This window comes from Cottoperca gobio, chromosome 1 (assembly GCF_900634415.1).
Source record: "Cottoperca gobio chromosome 1, fCotGob3.1, whole genome shotgun sequence".
NCBI classification, from domain to species: domain Eukaryota; kingdom Metazoa; phylum Chordata; class Actinopteri; order Perciformes; family Bovichtidae; genus Cottoperca; species Cottoperca gobio.
Window position 1 is genome coordinate 13,200,469 of NC_041355.1, and position 20,823 is coordinate 13,221,291.

General features: G+C 41.1%; 1 protein-coding gene across 1 annotated transcript; it reads left to right on the plus strand.

Annotated features, from left to right (window-relative positions):
* Nucleotides 1-152: 152 nt before the first annotated feature.
* Nucleotides 153-20,527, plus strand: pik3r6 (phosphoinositide-3-kinase regulatory subunit 6). The gene is given in 22 exon segments (XM_029434774.1): nucleotides 153-230; nucleotides 7,770-7,854; nucleotides 8,080-8,184; nucleotides 8,690-8,781; nucleotides 9,087-9,155; nucleotides 9,618-9,750; nucleotides 10,295-10,364; nucleotides 10,494-10,677; nucleotides 12,058-12,205; nucleotides 13,134-13,220; nucleotides 14,376-14,524; nucleotides 14,526-14,620; nucleotides 14,971-15,270; nucleotides 15,823-15,922; nucleotides 16,508-16,630; nucleotides 17,343-17,444; nucleotides 17,585-17,687; nucleotides 17,779-17,840; nucleotides 18,066-18,156; nucleotides 18,295-18,356; nucleotides 18,454-18,560; nucleotides 18,896-20,527. Coding segments are annotated over 21 exon segments (2,397 nt in total). The 5' UTR covers nucleotides 153-230; nucleotides 7,770-7,796; the 3' UTR covers nucleotides 19,053-20,527.
* The last annotated feature ends 296 nt before the right edge of the window (nucleotides 20,528-20,823 follow it).

A 20,823-nucleotide genomic window follows, 5' to 3' on the forward strand; every position in this document is an offset into this window, starting at 1 on the left:
TGAAATACATGTGGTGTAAATGATAGTTTACATGAATGCGTCCTCTGATTGGATGCCAACACAAGCCCTGGGGGCACGCCATTGGCCGGTTGCCGCGATGGGCGTGGTCTGACGACTAGCCTTACTGTGAGACAGTTAAGTTGTCAGTCAGGCTGAAGTGAAGAATACAGTAGTGTCACCGACTGATGCTACTGCTGGTAAATGAAGCTGTGTGCACAACTTAACTGCAGGTAAGTTTTCACAAAGACTGAAATATGATTTTTTTTTTTTTACCAGTTGCAGACATCTTTACATCTCTATAGTTTACTCTCTACGTAGTCCGAGTCGCGAAAAAGTTCATGTCGACGACTGTAACTAGATAATATTGCAAACGATGAAATGTATGTAAGCCTACTGTATATTAGTAAATGAACACAAACCTTTCAGTTGATATTTTGTCCGAAGTCATTTTCTCTCCGCTGCTCTTCTCTCCTGAGTGGACCTGTTTATATTTGTATATTCTGAGTTGCTGTTCTTCATGACTCGTATCTTTATAATGATGTTTAGGCGATACATATGTCTGTCTGTAGTAACGTTGTACAGTGCAATGCTACTACTGTACCATGCACGTAAGAAGTGGCAGATACTGTGGCTTACTTTGCAGACTGAAACATCTCACCAGGGATTTCTGAGCTGCTTTCATGCTGTATGTCAGCCGCTCCTTTGAAAAGCCTTCTCTTTGAATGGGCTCTTTTACATGTGTCCTGTTATAACATAACTTCCACACGTCATGGCTTATGACACGGGATAGTAAGTAAGCAAGCAAGCAAGCAAGTAAGTAAAAGAAACGAGATCACAAAGTGCTTTACAAAAAATCTAAAAAATAATAACATTAAAAACAGTAAAAGAAACAAAGAATACAACATAAAACAACAACAATATAAAGCACATATTCAATCTTTGGAGGTTATGTTGACAACATAAAGCCGTTGAACTAATTCAATGTGACACACAATGGCCAGTTAAATAATATCGCTCTAATCTAGATCAGAATCAGACTGATGATGTCAACTAGTGGGTGAGGTGTTCGAGTTACACATGAGAAAACAGTAAACATAGTGGTTTAAAACATGTAGGCTATAAACTGAATGCTGGTAATCCATCTAGTCTTGAACTTTGTTGTAGAGGAAATAACTAGAAACATATGGGAACATTGTATAACATCGTAAAACTAAGTAACAATCATAATTCTAATATGCACGATGAGCAAAATGACTGATGTCTGATCTTTGTTGTGACGGTAACCTTATCATTAGACAGCGCGATCACCGGGCAGAAACATGTTATGACTTCACAAACATCTACAGTGAAATAATGCATTATAATAACGTGTTTTAGATAGTTGTTCAGGTGTGGAACTACAACATTTAAAATGTGGATACAGGGTTGAGATCACAGCACATCACAGCGGCTGACCTTGACGGGATGAAACTGCTGCCAGTTAAGCAAACACACCCTTTCAAAATGTGTGTGTTTCTCACTGTTAAGACATGGAATGGGAACCACGAAGAAGTGAAAATAATCAACATGTGTGTAAACAAACACATTAGCTACTCTACACAGTATGTAGGTTACAGAGAAATTGAGGTTTTCTCAGTTACATTAGTTTCCTTTAGCATCTTGTAGCCATTATGTATCTTATCATTCTGCAACACACAGCCATGGGGGCTGTCGCTTTGTAGATGGATTGATCATGTCAATCAGAAATATGGTGTAAGATTCAAGACCACTTTTAACATCCTGACAAGATGTATCATCTTTCAAAGGTTTGTCAAACCCTGACCAAAGATAACTCTAACCCTGGTTTATCACACTTGAGTTAACCTTTTTAAGTTGCCATTTTTTATTATGTGACTTACTGTGCTACCCCACCCCGTGAGGGTCAACATCATAAGACATGTGACCTTTCCATACAAAGACCTCTCAGTCCTCGACAAAATGTCACCCTCTTAGAAGTTTGGAAGGGTATCCCAAAGGCGTCATAACTTTGTTATGTTGTTTGTCAGTAAATCAAAAAGTGATGCTGGTAACGTCGGGCCCACATGCGGCCAGCGATGGATCTGACACACACTTCATCACAAGGAAGTGTTCAGGTTAAATGCTGAAGTAGGAGAAGCAGTTTGGCAAAGAATGAGTCGGTGCTTAACATAGCTGATGTGATTTGAAAACTGGTTCCCCTTAATAATCTAACCCTAACCCTAACCCTTGTTTTTTATTGTGATTTTTGGAGAAACAAACTGAGCTGACCTGTGACATGCTGTTGATTATGCTGCGAACACAAATAACTGATAGTAAAGACTTGTTGAGAAGTTCCTCCTGCTGGGGAAGAAACTCATTAAAGCCTCTTTTAGTCCCTTTTTTACCCTCTTGGGGTTTAAAAGAGAGAGAGTCATTTACATGTCTGTATACTGTGTTGACCCAAAACATGTCGGCTATGCCTCATGTGAGGCTTTGACCATTTCACCTCAGACGACCTGATTAATTCAAGCGATCACTTAGTCACTTGACATGACGCCTTCACACCAGTGTTCAAAGTCATGCACAGACCTTTTACAGTGCACATGTTGTGTTGAGGAGCTTTGTAGAGCTGAGGCGATTGCTCAACGAATCGACATGTCAACTGTCAGAAAACAAATCTGCAACTATTAGTCCAAAGTGGAAACATTCCAGCTTCTCAATTGTGAACATGTTCTGCTTGTGTTGATCTAATGTGATAGTAGATTTAATATCTTTAGGTTTTGGAACAAACACATCATTTGAAGGTGTCTTTTTGGGCTTTAGGAAAATGTGATGAGCATTTTTCACACATGTTATAGATATAGACTATATGATCAGTCAATAAATGGAGAAGTATTCTGCAAACAAATCAGTGGCAGATTGAGGGCTTTGTTTTGAAAACCTCTGCACTACATTTGTTACTTTAGGCAGATGATTCCCAGGAGTGCTGAGGCCTCGTCAGCTCACGCAACTCTTTCCTTTTCCCAGTAAACTTGACACAACATTTTAAATGACAACCTTGCCCAAAGTTATTACAAAACACTTTTATTTAGTCATACTGCAGCTCCCAAAATACAGACAGCCGCAGACTCTCTATAAGTTGAGATGCCGCTGTTTTGTTTGTCCTGTAGGGAATATGAAAACAAACAGCAACACTTCTTGGCACAGTCGAGTGCCTGTGGTTCTTCCTGGAAAGCAGTCTCCATCGTGGCTAATGCCCTTTCATGCCAAGTGTAGCAGTTGGATCACTTTACACCCTGTGACCTGTGAAACTTTACTGCTTAATTAGTGCGTTGCTTCATTTTGCCCACGGTGGTTAAATAAGGTCTGCTGCTCGGTCAGACTGACGATCCACTGGAATCATCACATTCGACACGCTTTTGGCTTTTTCCTCGGCATGTCTGGAATCAGTGTTTGCTTTTCCACTTATGTCAGTTGTAGAAAAGCCAGAATATTTGGTTAGAGAATGTGTCAAATGTTTCTGTGCGGATACTGAAGCAAAGAGTGAGTCACAGTTTGTACAAGACTCACAGCACACGGCTTACATGTCAGGGAAATCATGCGTTTGATCGAACAGGTACACCACAGGCATGGATGCCTTAAAGCCACATAGCAAGTTCAGGTAACGCATAATTATTTCAAACAAACAGAAATTCACAGCTTCTTCTCCCAAGTTTTCTTCACAAATTGGCAAGGAGTTATAGGCCAAAGTCACGACCGCAGTAGACGACTAAAAAGCTGGTACACGTCCTCCCCTGTAACACAAATAGCTTGTTATTCAGTGAGAGTTTGAGTGAAAACCTGAATCATTCATACTCAGTGTTTTCCCCCACTGCTGCCCGGTTATCCACAGGCCTTGTGTCTAAGGCCACAGCTGTATCTATGGTAACAATGCCGTCTTTGTTTGGAGCTTTTTTTATCCACGATAAGAATGGATTTAGACGTATTTCAGGCATAAACAATGAATCACGATTCCAAAACACTGATGGAAGTCTCTGCTGTAATCGGGTCATGGTCAGGATTTACCATAAGTGCAAAGCTCAGAGAAAGCGGACTGCGGACATGACTATAAAGGTCACAGAAAAAGCTACTGGTATTTTATTTGTTGACACTTTAGTATGTAAAGTGTGTGTGTTTGTTGGTCTGTTTGCATCTGCATTTGTTTGTCAACATAGCATTTGTTCAAAACTCCTTACACTTACTCATGTGGTCTAATCCAGCCTAAATGCCACATCCTCAGCTGACCCCTAAAGGGCCAATTGACCCTGTTCGCACCATTATAGACTCCACAGAAGGAATCATACCACACACACACACACACACACACACACACACACACACACACACACACACACACACACACACACACACACACACACGCACACACACACACACACACACAAACCTACACACACTTTCTCGGGAAACCCCTTTGTATCCCTACCTCTTCCTCTTGCTTGATGGATTTAGCACACCATCTCCAGTGGCATACGTCTTCGCCCTGTCCATTCACGCCTGTGATTGGACGTTGTATTTATATCAACTCCTCACATCAGCAAATTGATTTTAGTTTTTTTTTAATGACATTTACCTGTTTGTTGCAAATGTTGGCCTTTATTGTGTACAGTGATTGCAGGCCCTGAGGAGGAGGAAACAATCCCTGGTCAGTCAGGCAAGGCAGATTTACACACACACACACACACACACACACACACACACACACACACACACACACACACACACACACACACACACACACATGCACACATTCACCGGTCTAAGAGGACTTCCTCATATTGTCCAGCATGTTGATGCAGGAAATCACTTTGATTGATATCCCCCGTTGCTCACACTGAATTATAAACTTTAGGGGTTTCTTTGCAACTCTTGAATGCGAGTGTGTGTTTCTGCATGTTTGTTAGTCTTGTGAGTCTTAGCATGGTTATAATCCAATAAGTCTGTTTGCTCTACAGCAAGAAGACATGCTGTTTGACTGATTCATAGCTCAAATGTAAACTCTTGTGGACAGCCATTCAGCTACTTCTTTCCCTCCACATTTGCCGTAGTGTCGTATTTCTTGAGAAAGAAACAGAAAAAGAATTTCATGGTGTTTCTTTTACCATAAGCCCCTTAAACACATAAACACACACAGTACACTTCCCTATGAGAACATTCAAAGTGCTCTCACTCTGTACTTTTGTTTCAGGTATAGCTCTGTAGCTATATAAGGGACAAACTCTGCAGGTGCTTTCCTCGCTCTTCCACTTCTTCCAGGTCTATATGTCTATATGTATATGTGCCCATCTGTGTCAATACACACCATGCTATCCTAGGTGGGGGATTTCCAATCAAGCAAACACACACACACACACATGTACGAACCCACCTCCCACTGCAGCACCACCTCTCTCTTACTCTATGAACGCACTTCCACGTGTCGCTGTCAGGTCTTTCCTGTTTTCTGAGATTTATGCAGCGTGCATGAACGGAAATGAGTGCTCCTGTTTTCTGTTTGCCCGACTTCAGCTGACCACTGCGATGTCATCGACGGCTGCGTAGAGGTGTAGATAGACGTGTATCCCAGCCAAAATCAAGAACTAATTCACGTCATTAACTGTAAACAGTCAACAGTCAGGGGAAGTTTGCGTCACTGTTATGTGGCCTTGGTATCTGTAGTTGCATTTCAGCTTGTGGTCTAGTTATTTGCACCTCTTTGGGGCATTTGGCAGGATTTACTGGCACCAATGTGTGAAAAGAAACAATGTGTACAAATCAAGGATGTTAGGGATTTTAAAGTCTATACTGGACCACTTGTGGTTTGTTAAAATGATGGAAGATTGCTGTATATGGTGCACAGTGGTAGGTCCAAAAAGTTAAGAAAGGTCCGAGGATTGACTCTGACTGGTGACGCTTGAGAACTCACATGCACTGTGTGTGTATTGATACTGCGCAAGAGTATTTCTGCGTATATATTTATTTAATATTATCTGTCTTTGCTTCTGTGTGCAGCTGCCACATTAAGTGCTTTGTGCTTTCACAGTTAATCACATTGCTCTCACCTCAATGTCCACAGACACAGCGTGTTTCACTTGGTTTAGTTTGATCACTTAATGTAGTTTTAACAAATTCAAAAAACATATTGTGTATGTAAGATTAGATCAATTCTTTGTGTAAGAAATACACAGAAAGGCATGTGAACTTTGAACAGAAATCTAACAAAATGAAGTCTTATATTTGAATATTTACTCTGATAATAGCTTGAACTAAAAACTGTGACGGTGCTTTTGTGTTTTAAGAGGCATGCTTTCTTTCCGGAAGACTTTGTGCAGACTGTGGTTTTTCTAAGCTAGTTATTTGGAAAGACTGTGAATGATGTGATGCAGCTTTTTATAAGCTTTTTTAAACTCGGGTTACCTTGGTCACTTTGGCTCACTGTCTTTCTCTCTCTCTCTCTCTCTCTCTCTCTCTCTGTTTGTCTAAATATAGAGTGTTGCCTGCCCACTCATTCTGACATAGAGGAAATGCTGTGTATGTGTCAGCTCCTACACGGCATTAATAGTTTCCGCCATAAAGTTTAAAGCAGAGTGTACGTTTGCACATTTGCAGCACACAAAAAGCACTGCTTTTCTAAGAGGGATCAAGGTTAATCCATTACTCAAAATCCTTTCTTTGTACAATACACATGCAGTGTGTGTGTGTGTGTGTGTGTGTGTGTGTGTGTGTGTGTGTGTGTGTGTGTTTGTGTGTGTGTGTGTGTGTGTGTGTGTGTGTGTGTATGAGAGCAAAATGTTGCGAGTCAGAAGTCTTTGACGCGCTCCAACACCTGCGCATACAAACACCCCTCTCTTTCTTCTCTCCACGTCCCCCTTAAACTCTGCTGATACACACACACACTCTCTCTCTCTCTCTCTCTCTCTCTCTCTCTCTCTCTCTCTCTCTCTCTCTCTCTCTCTCTCTCTCTCTCTCTCTCTCTCTCTCGCTCTGACACACACTTGTTAGTTTTAGTACCCAGAGAGCATCGTGTGTGTATGTAAAAGACCTGTAGTTGACTGGTTGGTCCATGCATGTACAGTACAGGTAAGCTTATGTAATATGACCTCTACTTTACACCTGTTGTACTTTGCCTGGTGAACGTTAACAATGGGAGATGCATGAGGATGGTTTTGGTACATGTGCTGCTTCATGTAATGCTACAGATATACGTTTTTGACATGTGATTTATTTGGTGTAAGAAGGATCCATGGTCAGTATGTTCAGAGCAGAGAAGTGGAGTTCTTAAAGAATTTTCCCAAAAAAGACCAAAGCATTAAAAAGTCTTACACACAACTCGCTGCATTTACAATAAGCAGCCTGTGTATGTATACATGCTACAGGAAATGCAGTTTCCTGTTGCGCCTTCTGCCACCTGTTATCCATCAGTGTGTGTGGGTAAGTGTGTAAACTTTATTATGTTCTTAATCAACCCTTCAGCAGTCACTACACTGACATAAACGTTAACTGCAGGCAATATATCTCACACAGAAAAAAGAAACGTATCGAGACACAAGCAGGTGGACATGATATTACTGAGAACTGAGAGAGTTTTAAATAGCTTCACTCAATGTACCTGTGTCATTTTACACGTTGCTGTCCGCAAGCAGACAGACACCACTTAGCTACTCACCACTTAGTGTTTAACCTCGGACATGAACACGACTGACACTCTCCGGTCCATGTCTTCTTTCTGTTCACAGTTGATAGACACACAATGCATGTGAGACATGACCACCAAGGACCCCTGGGATAACTCAAGCGGTATGCGCAGCATGGAGCCAACAGGTACATACAACACACACACACACACACACACACACACACACACACACACACACACACACACTGTATGATGATGATGCAGCAGATATGTGCAAAAACATTAATTATTCTCCTTTTTTAGATACATACTTGATTACATCTGCAATCATTGGATAACATGCCTCTGGCACTTACGTTTGATTTATTCTCTATAAATAGATTTAAACACCCAACCAATATTTTCGTCAGCCGGCTGCTCCCCCATTGTCCCAGAGCCAGAACTCTACCGCAGCATCCAGGCTGTGCTGCCCAGGGATACGGACAACCAGCAGCCCTCAGACTGTCTCAACAAAGGTAACAATAGATAAACTACAACACCTGGAAATGAAGCACAAGTGTTAAGATATGAAAAACATGTGCTGATGGGGTTTTATCTGTCTTGGCTCTGCTCACACGTAATATATGAAACTGCACAAACAACATCATCTCATTATATCACTGGGTTTTAACTAAGATCTACTTTATCATGTGAATGATGCATTCACATTCACAATCTATATATATCTGTGCATGTGGATTACCACAAAACTGCAATCCCATCCCGTAAACCTCCCTGAATAGATATTTACTGAAACCAGCCTGCTCCTGTTACTCACACTGTGGAACATTTAGCCGTGTCAGCAGTATCAGGGCTGTTCATTTGTTAGTCATCAGACATATTTTGAATTAGCTCTGTACTAGAGAAAAGCGTGACACATTTAGCAACTTTGTGTTAGTCCTGTGGAAATGTTTGCGTCTGTTAATGGCTTGTGTATTTATCTGTGTGTGTGTGTGTGTGTGTGTGTGTGTGTGTGTGCAGGCATGCTGAGATGGACGCTTCATAAGAAGGTTCAAAAAAATCCTGCGAACAGTTTATCTCTAGTGTGGGTGCTGATAAAAGAACTGGAAAAGGTACTTTTCGCACCAAACATTCATCCCTGGCTCTTAAAAATGTGTTGGCCGGCTCGCTTCATCTGAATAATTCACTGATTGGAATCAGAACCATGAACCTTATTAGTTACTGGTTACTTACACGATCATTTTTTCAGTTAATTGTTTGTTTTTCTAAAATATGAACACACAAAAGTACCAAATCTTTGCTTTTAAGAAGCTGATATTTTTTTCTTTCGATCAACTTATCCATCAATCGACTAATTGTTGTAGTTGCAATGTACAGTCCTCGGCCTGTCATCACGGTGTGTGTGTTTCCTCTGCAGGCTGAGAGATGGGATTCTCGCAAATGCATCATCCCTCTTCTCCACACACTGATGTACGCCATCATTCAGGTACATTGTTAACACTGTGAAATCTCAGACTTACTTGTTCATACTATTTTACACTATTTATTGAATGTGTAGGAATTCTCGCTTCATGCGTTTCCACAGCCACACTGAGCAGATCACTTCTGCAATACTACCGTCTCCAGCTCTTCTAGTCCTTTTTTGCCTTGTAAGAGAAATCTCAAAATCCACCCGTTTGTTCACAGACTGTGTTGCATTGTCATGCCAAGAAAATAGTTGCACAATGCTTCTAAGCCATGCAATATATGAAGTTTCTGCAAAAAGTACCTAACAGGCAGAGGAATGTTTTATTTGTTTTTTGTAACAATTGTCAGCAAGGAAGTAAACGGCAGAAAATAAAAGGCTGTTTGCTAATCAGCTAATCGCTAACTGTAAAAGGAAATGAATGATTTACTTACTGGAAATAATCATAACAACTGCGTGTGTGTATTTGTGTTGACATTCCAGACAGCCTACATTCCAGATGAGCTGTACAAGCGGGTGTATGACTTTTGTAAGAGACTCCTGACATACCCTCATCCCTACTGCACCGTAGGCCTCAGCTACACGAAGCGGATAAAAACTGAACGCTCTATTCCAGGTATTACTAAACTCTCTGCCTGACATTGCAGTCTAAATTCATTTCAAGAGATGGTTGGTTTATTTCTGTCTGGGATTCAGAAAGACTTGCTTGAGGAGCACCAGCTGCGCGGCGTCATCTTTCAACACACCCAACACTTAATTACCTGTGATTAGTTTTTCACTCTTTATGGTATTCAGACAGAACAATACAAGCATTCATTATGTATTACTCATACTGTTTTAAATATATCCTACCTGTCATAACAGAGTTTCAAGAAAGGGCAAAAAAGGCAGATCACACATGTGTTGTCCCGAACAAAAGGAGAAAACTACATTAAACCAAAGATGACACATGTAGCCAAACTTAAGATACCAGAAAGACATTGAAATATTGACTGACTGACACCAGCAGAACTTAGCAGCCGGTCAGACCACATGAGTAGATTTCTCCTTTGACACAGTGGCAAGAGACAACAGGAAGCAGTACAGCAGAAGGCCATCACTCCAAGAAAAGCTATATTATGGTTACTGTGATGTCATTACATTTCCCTTTTGATCCACAGGTCTGATGTACCAGAGGATGGTCACAGCAGAGCAGAGATTAAAAAATGAGCACTATCCCTTTCAGGATAGGTGAGTCCTAAATACAAATCACATGTCTGAGGGAAAAAATAAAAGCTTCTTGTATTTCCTCATACTGCTGCATGTTGTCGAACTTCCTTCCCTGTCCATCAATCAAGCCTGTCATATAAATCCCTGCAGGGTCTTTGTTCTGGCTGACCCAGAAGTCTTCTCTGGTTCTTTGGGACAAGTCCTGTTGGGGGATTTTGACACGTGCGGATCTCTAAGTCCTCTGGATCACATGTGCAGTGTGGTCCAACACTCCATACAGGCTGCGTTAGGAGCAGAGCAGTGCCACGGGCCGAAACTTGATCGAGCCCTAAAGGTGAGTGGAAGCGCACAACTCTGTTCAGCTTTGCTCCTTTATTACCTTCTTTTTTCAGTTGTCTTCTTTTCTTTTGCAGTTCATGGCTCTTTAAAGTTGTTACTGCTATTATGCTTTCATCTACTTACTTTTTGAGTCTTGTTCTGTCCACCTGACTGACCTTTTTCTTTCTGATAAACCTTTCCTTATACTCAAAAGGATTTGTAAAGTGAATGTGAAGCTTATTCCTCATACCATTTACTCTTATCTAGTAAGAGCCTGGATCTGAATTCCCCCGTGTTTAATTGTTAACTTAAACCGTGCAAGCAGCAAAGCCTCATTCAGTTCCCTGATTCAAGCGGCAAGCTTTATTCACAGAGCGCTGACTTCACTTCAGCGCTGACTTCCCTTAATCACATGATACCTCCTCCTTCAACACCAATGACTGGCAGGCGGCTGCTGTGAATGTATAGATCTGTGATACTGCGAGGAATTGTTACAGCTGAATATATCCAAAAAGCAAAAGCTATCAGAATCCACAATGATTTGCACAACATATTTGACAATCAGTGCTTTGTGGATGTTGAAATATGGCTGGAAATTGAGTTTCCTGAAATGTATAGTATGTATAATAATGCAGCTCTACAGTAATAACTAAATGTTAAATGCTAATCAAATCTGAAGCCTGATCAAAGACAACTTGTTTTTTTCTTGTAAACTGGTTCGTAAATGAAACAAGGAAAACCTTGTGCTTGGTTAGTTCAATTCCCACTGATGCTTTTAGAAAACATCACTCCAAGTTGCTTCTCTTCTCTTTAGTCATCTAAATTCTGATTTATTCTATTTGTTAATAATGTAATTTTAACAATGTGCCATATTTTTCCCATGACGAACGCACAATTGAATATGCTGACTGTTGCCAATCAGGGGGAAGTAAATGACCTCTGTGTACAGTGGAGTCGTGTGCATAACTTCCATTCTCACTGTGTACAGCATGTTGGGAGATTTTAGGTGATTGTAAGCACTAGCATGATATTAGAATATGATATTCTCCGGCTACGCTTTTGTAAAGGTCACCTTTTGCTCCTGGATTAAAAATAGTCCCTGCCTCCTATGTACGTGTTATGTGAAACATCCTGAATGAAGGTCTGTTGTCTTTGAGCTGCAAGGTGGAAGTGTCTCCTGGCACCGTTCCTAAAGTAACACCTCAGCAGGACGCACACGAAGACAGACACACACGCGTGCAACTGACCCCTCACCGCTTTGCTATTAATACAGAGTCTGTATGTGTTTATCTTCCTGTGTGTGTGTGTGTGTGTGTGTGTGTGTGTGTGTGTGTGTGTGTGTGTGTGTGTGTGTGTGTGTGTGTTCACCCACATGTGTTTGTGTGTTTTGGGACAGGACATGGGTCAAGATGCGGAGTCGCACTTTCAGGAAGTGTTGGCGGCTCTGGAGCAGAGCGCGGAGGAGGGCGGCAGAGGGGATGAGGGAGCGCTGAAGAGCCGTCTTCAGCAGCTGTACAACAAGATCGTCCCCGACACAGACTCAGGTGGGCTTAAAGCTAAGCAAGGCAAAGGTTCTCTGAGGCACAGCTGCTCTGTGTTAGGCACAGATCAACTTATTGGTGAAGCAATGAAGGAAGGAGAACCACAAGAACCACCGTCACATCTGGTTACTGTGTTAGATGAGGTTCTGGCAATCTGATGAAAACGTCTAAAAGTCTAACCATACAATATGGACCATTATTTACCAAAGATTTACTATTTAGTTGCATCATATGAAATCCACTTCAGTAAAGAGATGATACATGTGACTTAGATCATGTGTGCATATAGTGCACATGAGTCTGATTCCAGGTTGCCATTGTCCTGGTTTGCAGTTTCACAAAAGTGATTTGCGAGCGCAGCTTCCACGCGGATCACATGAATTTGCTCTCACTTTCTCGTGCATGGGTTGTAAGAATGGCAGTTGAGAAACATGTCAACATTAATTGGAAAGGGAGTCTACATTTTCTCTGGTGCATACTCATTACAACTGATGTCCTTCACTGTAAGCCAGCACAGTGGTGTTCAGTGTTCTCTTCAAGCACACATTGTCGCTGATGGACATGTTATCCGTGTTCGCAAGTGCTCGACACGCCGGCTGTTGCTGAGATCAAACGTGACCTTGCCTCGATCTGGCAGTTTCCTCCATGGCCAAAACAATCTGTTGTCTGTATTTTTATAATTTTCCGGATATCTATTTCCATGACATCCACTTTTATCCCAGTTATTATCATGTCAGCGACCCGATGAACCTGCTCACCCCTCATCCCAGCTGGGAGGTTGAGGTTGACAGCAGTGTTCACGGAGAGGAAGTTGTGGGGCTGGGGAAGTGTTTTCTTTTGAGTGTCATTGTGACAGTTTTACTCTCTTATCTTTCTTCCTCCATGTGTGTGTGTGTGTGTGTGTGTGTGTGTGTGTGTGTGTGTGTTGTAGAGACATTGTCTAGCGGACAACTGTGTGACTGCCCTCTTCCGAACCCAGAGATGAGCTTCCACCTGTGGACGGAGGAACTGGATATCTGTAAGTGTCTCTGGAAACCGTGGGGGGTCTAGAGGAAGTTGTTTACTGCCAGTCAGCTGAACTGAATTAGGCTGAAACTATTTACTCACAACTGAACTGAAGTGAACCTGATAAAAAGGGACAGTGTTTCGTCATCACAGACAAAAGGATTTTCTTCCTTGGAAACAGTCACACAGGGAGAAATCCTTTCTCAATGAACGTTTATTCACCAACAGTAGCCTCATTAGACGATTAGCATGAGCTAACTCAGCGTGATCTAGAAAGCATCACAGGAGATTTTATAGAGGCATTATTCAAAAGATAATTACACCACTTAGCGCTCTGTCACAGTGAGAATATCAGAGGCGTAGATTGTTACTCTAAGCTTCTCATAGCTGGACTCACTTAATGTAACCGACTGATTTGACCCGAACAGATTTGAATGAAATCAATGGAAGGCGGTGAAAGTGACATGAGTACATTTACGTTATGTTCTCAGTGCACCATCATAATCAGTCAAGTAGTTCACTCAGGGATAGCTTTGTGTGATTCTTAAATAAAGAGGATATGTCGTGTCCTGCATTTTATCATACTTAAGATTACAGTCATGATTTACTGTTTAATTGAATTAAAGGACAGTGATTATTGCCTGCATGTGCTGCAGGCTGGGAAAGCATTAAAGGCTGAGGGATAACAAGGCAGGCACTGTCCCAATGTGTGCACGCTTGTGAATAGATTCCTCAGACGTATTTTAACATAACACCCAGAGCTTTCTTCCCAGAGGAAGAACGGGCATGTGTACCCTGCAGCTCCCTAACAAAACGGTTATGCATAGCAGTAAACTCATGTCTGTGATGTGTTTATGATGAGGCGACCTTCTGAACCTCAAGCAGTGTGGCCTCGACTTTCACTTCAATGTATAAAAGTCCTGCACTTCTATGGAAACATCACAATCAGAGCTAGAAGGAGGGAGAACTCGAACATGTCTTTTGTGCAGTATTGTTACACAGTTATAATGCCATACATTATTAGGAAAAATAAAAAAACTTCATTTCTTTAACAAAACTTAACTAAGTCCAAGTCCAAATTAGATATGACAGATTTAAACACAGAGAAAGCGGCTGAGATGATTATTGAAAGGACTAAGTGTTGTTCTGTGCTGTCGCATGTCGACAGGGCGAGTGCTGGCCAAGTGGTTTCGATCCAGCTCCATGTCGGAGCAGTTCTCCATCAGCCAGGAGCAGGAGGACTTTGTGCTCGGTGAGTCTCCCAACGACCTGATTCCGTCCGACATGACTCGCTTCTCCGTCTTGTCCAACGACAGCTGGCATCGAAAGAGACCTGCCCCCCAGTGCTGATCCCTCGTCATCGTCAACTCTGGACGCTGCCAGCATGAGTTCATCCTGGGAACAATGCAAAAGGTAAATCTAAGACCTGTTAGTTTACACTAAGAAGATACCCACTTCTAGTTGTGTGTATTTTACTTCATTTGCATGACCACAACATTTCCAAAGCATACGTTGAGTTTTAGAGTTTTAGAGCTTTTGTTTTCAACGTGAATCATCTTGAAGACTTTTTAAATGAAGATGGAATAAAGCAGGTTATCCTCACCAAGAACATTTACTGTAGGTAACTTGATTTCGGTTAATTTCGGTTGAGAACCTAAAGGACGCTTATCATGGGATCGGTTCCATCACTTGTTTTGCTGTCCAAGCTTTACATACTTTTGAAATGATTAGTTGTATGACAGTAAACCTTCTTCTTTTACCAGCAATCAAGACTCTGCGAGGCTGTTGCGGCGCGGGGGCATCAAGATGAAACCATCTGTGAAGGACAGCATGGTGCTGATGCAGGAAACCCTGGAGGAACACGCGAGCCTCGGAGGAGGAGGAGGAGGAGGAGGAAGTGGAGGTAGGGGAGGAAGAAAAGGAGCGACTCTGCAGAGGCGGGCAGGAAGCAGCGCAATGCAGAACCCCTTCCCCAGGCAGCAGAGACACTTTACTGCCAGGATAGTTGCCATGGGAGACGACAGGGTGCTGGGCCGCCTAGCCAAGGCCTACTACTTCTTCAGGTGAGAGACTCATCATATCACACGAGGAGGAAGCTTCTCCGACAGCACCTGGAGATTTGTGTACGACTGAGCTGGTAGAATATATTGCTTTCAGTTTTTATATCCTTCATGTTATCATTTATGTTGGTCGTTCGCATGAGCTCAACATTACAAATCAATAAACAGAGCAATGTTGGAAACTTAATGGAAATGTATTCTGTTTTGATAGGACACCTGTGAATGTAACAAGGATGACTGAAATGTATGGTGGGAATGATTTTTGTCAAGTAATAGGAAGCTAGAAGCGGCATGTTCACAATCCTACATTACACTAGTGTCATTATACAGTGTATGCAGGATAACTATGTCATTTAAGCGCTAACAATACAATTTGGTTTGAAGCGGAGGATCATTACATCACTACTTTACATTCATTCCATGTCAGATTTGGGTAGCCAAAAGGTACTTCTTCTATCGCTAATGTCATATGATGAAATCCAAAACCTGATTCACGGCTCAGTCAAGCGTACGCACACTTTGTGTTTCTCACGGATCTTTGGTTTGTCTTTGCAGGAAAAGGGAAGCGCGGAGGCTTTTTCTTACAATGAAAGTCAACCTCCAGTTTTATTACATCCCTGTTTGCCGGGCCACAACTCCCATCTCCTCTATCAAGGTAAGGCCACTTCCTCTTGCCAACACAGCATCAGCCTATTATTTACAGTACATTGTGTGTTTATTTGAAGTAATAATGTTGTGACGCTGCACGGAAATGCTCAGTAATGAAATGACGAGATTACAAAACGTTGAATTTTCCTGCAGTTAGCCAGAGATGTATTGTCTCTTTATATTATTAATATGATAAGAGTGAAAATCTCATAGAAAGATAATAGAATAAATACTATTTGATTGGCTGTGATGCTGTTACATTTTAGTGTTCTTGGTATGGTACTATAAAATACCCATATTCAGTGTAAATTGTAATTATTGCTCACATTTCTGTTTTTAGTCGTTTTGTCTGACGTCATTAAGATGATTTAAAAAAAAAAAACTACTTCCTTTTTAATACAACTGAGCTGTTTGACCCTGCTCTTAAGATATTATTTACATGCACACATTTAGTAAACTAAAAGAAATAAAAACATACAGTAGCTAGAAAAAACAACAGCTTTCAGGCTCACTTTGTTTGCCAACTGCTGTTGATTTGGCAAATGTTATGTATTTTTGGTTCCACTTTCATGTTGCTTTTTTATTGTTTTAGGGAAACGTCCTTCAACCCAAAGAGATTCCCTGCACTCTTGGTTCCTACTTGAGCATGGTGGACCCGTGGTACAACTCTAACATCAAGAGTTTAGGCTGCATGATCCCCAAACTGGCTAAGATGGTATGATACACTTCTAAACATACAGAAGATGCCTTTCTTTTCTTTTTTTATCCACAGGGGTCCTGTGTTAGATAAAGCCTGTATGTGTGCGTGTGTGTGTGTGCGTGTGTGTGTGTGTGAGGGAGAAGAACCATGGACACTTGATTCTCTTTAGTCTGAATACTTTCTCTTCCACTGTGCTGCAGTTGGTCTGATTTGCAGACATCACATTACCGCATCCGATTTAGTCAACGTGGCAACACATCTTTTCATACGTTGACACACAGGAAGTTGCTTCACATCTGTCACTGCGAGGAAAATAAATATGTTGATTTCATTGAAACCACAGCTACAGTGAGTTGTGCGAAAGGAACACCTACAAACTAAGTTGCTGTGATGATATGTACGTTATTGCACTCCAAGAGATTCATTGCTTGAGGTGAACTCTCTTTATGAGGAAAAAAAAGCTTGTTTTGTTAAATGGACTGCTTTTATATAAATCCCCTAAACACTCAACTATTTTATTCATATGTTTATTCATATGGCACGTAAAGGATGAACTGAAGTTCCAATTTAAACGAAAAACCATTCGTATTACAAGCAGTTGAGCTTTTTAGTGACTCATTATATTCACTTGATGTGACCCAGGTGTGACCACAATGGCTTTGTGGTTGCAACATCATGCAGGTAGAAGAGGTTGATTTTACATGACTTTTGTCTTTCATACCAACAGACGAACCCAGGGAAGCCAAAAGAGCCCTTTGTGTCTGATATCATTTCCTACTACGTTCGTACCGGCCAGCAGCCTGTCTACTTCACCATCTACTTTGTTAAGGTAGTATTACATTATTACATATTAGTATTACATTTTCTGTGCCATATTTAGTTTCTGAGGGTTAAAAGCGGATCGGAAGCATAACAGCTTTATACGAAAGTGTGTCAACAAACATATTCACACTTTTGGTTTTCCTTTAGATCACATTCACCAACATGACAAAGAGTCCTGTGGAAGAAGTGTTTCTTACTCATCTAGAAATGGAGTTTCCTGAGTTCAGACAGATCTCAGCGTCAATTAGAGGTGAATTGAACATACATGTACATTTCTTTGATATTTATGAACCTGCATCTGTACACAAACGAGTTTAACAACGTGCCCGTCTCTCAAACAGATAAACAGAAGAAGAGCTCGGGGGAGGTATGCGGGGCTGTTGTCTCGTTGAATTACAGAAAGGTAGGTTGCTTTTTCTTTTCTTTTTTCATTATATCCCCGTTCGATTAATGCCATGCGAGTTTCACTGTAGCCTTATCCATTCTATCAATTCTCAGAAGAATTGATAGAATTATCTATTTCAGATTGTGTTATTTGCCTGGAGGAAGTCTTTTGTGTGAATGCAAAACCCTTGACACGTGCATGCTTTGCTTGTGCGCGTGTGTTTCTGTGTGTGCGTGTGTCCAGGTAACATTAAGTGGCCGAGACGTTGACAAAGGGATATCAGTCAGGACGTCAGGCGCTCAGATCAATGCTATTCCAGCTAATGAAACAGAAGGTGCAGTATTATCTCTAACACACTCCGTATTCCATACTCAAAAACACTGTATTTAAAAATATATATATATTAATATATATATTTAATGACTTTTCGTATGCTTACGTTTCCTATTTTTCTCTCATTTTCATCTCATAGATCTGAACTGTTTGACACTGACATTGAATGAATCTCCAGCAAAAACTAAAAACAACATGGTGGTGAGTCTCAAAACTCTCTAGTGGATTATCCTTCCAGAGATTGTGGAATGTAAATTATTCATACAACAATAAATCCTTTTATTTTTTGAATTCTCAGGAGTCAAAGATTCGGTCCAACAACATTAAGATTCGCAGTTTGGAGAGTCGATCGTTCACGGTTACACTGGACAGAGATAGTCGCAGGACCTTCAGAGATGTGCAGAGGTAAGAGAGTCCAGCCAGGTCAGGTTTCGTGTTTCATTGGTTAGAAAAGTGATCCTTGATAGCCGTCATTGCTATCAAAGCACTAGCAGATCTCCGAGTATTTAAGGTCTCTTCAGGGTACCAGCATTGGTGGCTTTTAAAGTGGAACCCACAGTTTGTAAATGAAATTGTTCTGTTGAGGTCTCTTTATACCCCACCTTGATTTGCATTAATATCTCAATTAGATTTGGGATTTTCTGCATTAGAACCAGTAGCTAATACGACCTTTGGGAATCTGGACCCAGTTTCTGTGCAACCCAGACTGATGGCTCTATGTTTGTTGTTTGTTGTTGTAGCGTCGAGATCTCCCCGTGTCTTGATCCCGGATACTGCGTCCAGAAAACCATGAGGTCCAAATTCAAGTTGGGAGAGGATAAAGACGCTGGACTGAGCAAATACATGAGCAAAGGACTCCCTCTCCCAATCAACACGTTTGCTGGCATCATCACCTGACAGCGGTGGAGTAACTCCGCAGAGAAACTTGGGAATTAAGACCAAAAACCAGGCTGTGTTTTGATAGTCATTGGTTGTTCCTTCTGTGATAACAGAAGTCCAGTCCGACACATGAAAAGACAAAAGGAATCACCTGTGAGTCATACTGAGCTGCTCCTGAAACCAAAGTGTTTCAGTTCTGTCAGTCGGGGACTGACAGGCATATATAGAAAAAGACTATAAATCAAAAGCAACACATACAGCTGATGGAATAACCAGGAACAAAAATTATTTTACACAGCAGGGCATGACAAACTCCTAACAGTGTTTCTACCACTGCAGATAGTTTTAGACAGTCAGTAAATATATGCAGATTGGATTGCCAAAGAACAATACTGCCTGTGACACTAGAGAAACCGGCAGGGAAAAGTAAGTAAGCGTAAGTAAGAGTAATAGTTACTCTACTTCATAGACACACTACCTTTTACTGCCTTCTTGACACACACACACACACACACACAAAATAATGCAGATTTGCAGACATGCCTGGCCTGTCAGCGACTGAAGAAAATCAAATTATTGAAAGTCTGGTACAGTGACAGCTGCATTTGTCTTCATTTCAATAACTTGTTATTCCTGTACCTGCTCCATGAGCTGTTATAAAGATGCAAACAATTGGCATTAGTCTTGGGGTTTAATGTTTGAAATCGTTCTTGAAAGTTTCTAGAACCACATTAAGTTCAGCGCAAAAAGCTCGAGCCATGTGTCGGGAACTGCTGGAGAACAGAAGCAGCTTTTGTGTTTTACTGTATCATACACGCACGGGGATCATGCGCAGAGCGAGCTACACAAAGTAGCCGTTAGACGTCTGAGTGCCGACTTCGAGCCTCTCTCTACTCCCCAGATGAGCAAGATTCTGTGTTTCATGCTTGATAGTATACAAGATGAGAAGCAAAAGTTGGGGACACTCCAAAATTTAACTTGCACACATACATGTACATGTCTCAAATGTATCAGCCTGAGGTGTGAAAATCACATCTGATTTGCACAAAATCATTTTCCTTCCTAAAGCATGTAAACTGACCTATGTCATTATTTTGATGATATTTGATTATGATATCCTCTAAGTACTAGAGGGGGAAGATATAAGACAACTTTTGGTTTAGTTGTTGTTCATGAAAAAGATAGAGATGTTGCTTTTGCCACACATATATTAGATTACATACCTAAGAATGACTCAGGGGCCTATTTTTGATGCATGATCTCAGGCAGTAAAGGTCAACAGACGCAGGAACTGGTGAAGTATTATAGGGTGCAGCATAAAATCATGTGACTGTGTGTCGTGTCCGTGTGTCTTCTTGCCTGGCAGGCTAAAATTATGAGTTTGAAATTCATGATTCATTTTGCACATTATTTTTAAAACTAATGTCATGTATAAAGAGGATGCCATGAAATCAAAATGCAATTGTGTAAATAAATGATTTTGTTTTGTAAAACACTGTTTGTGTTTTATAATAAGTGGGAAAGTTCAATACTTTTTTCAGAGGTGGAGGAAGTATTTAAATGTTTTACCTAAGTTGTGGTATTAGAAATACTCCTGCATTAAAAATGTTAATCAAGTAAAAGTACACAAGTTGATATATGTATATATATGTTGATATATTTACTGTGTATGTTTTACTGCTGTGTAATGTCTGTGTCAGTTCAGTAGAGCAGACTGTGTGTGTACTGTTGCACTGGGAGCTGTACTGTCTGTGAAACAATATGTTTTGATTGGCTTGGGTTTGTGGAG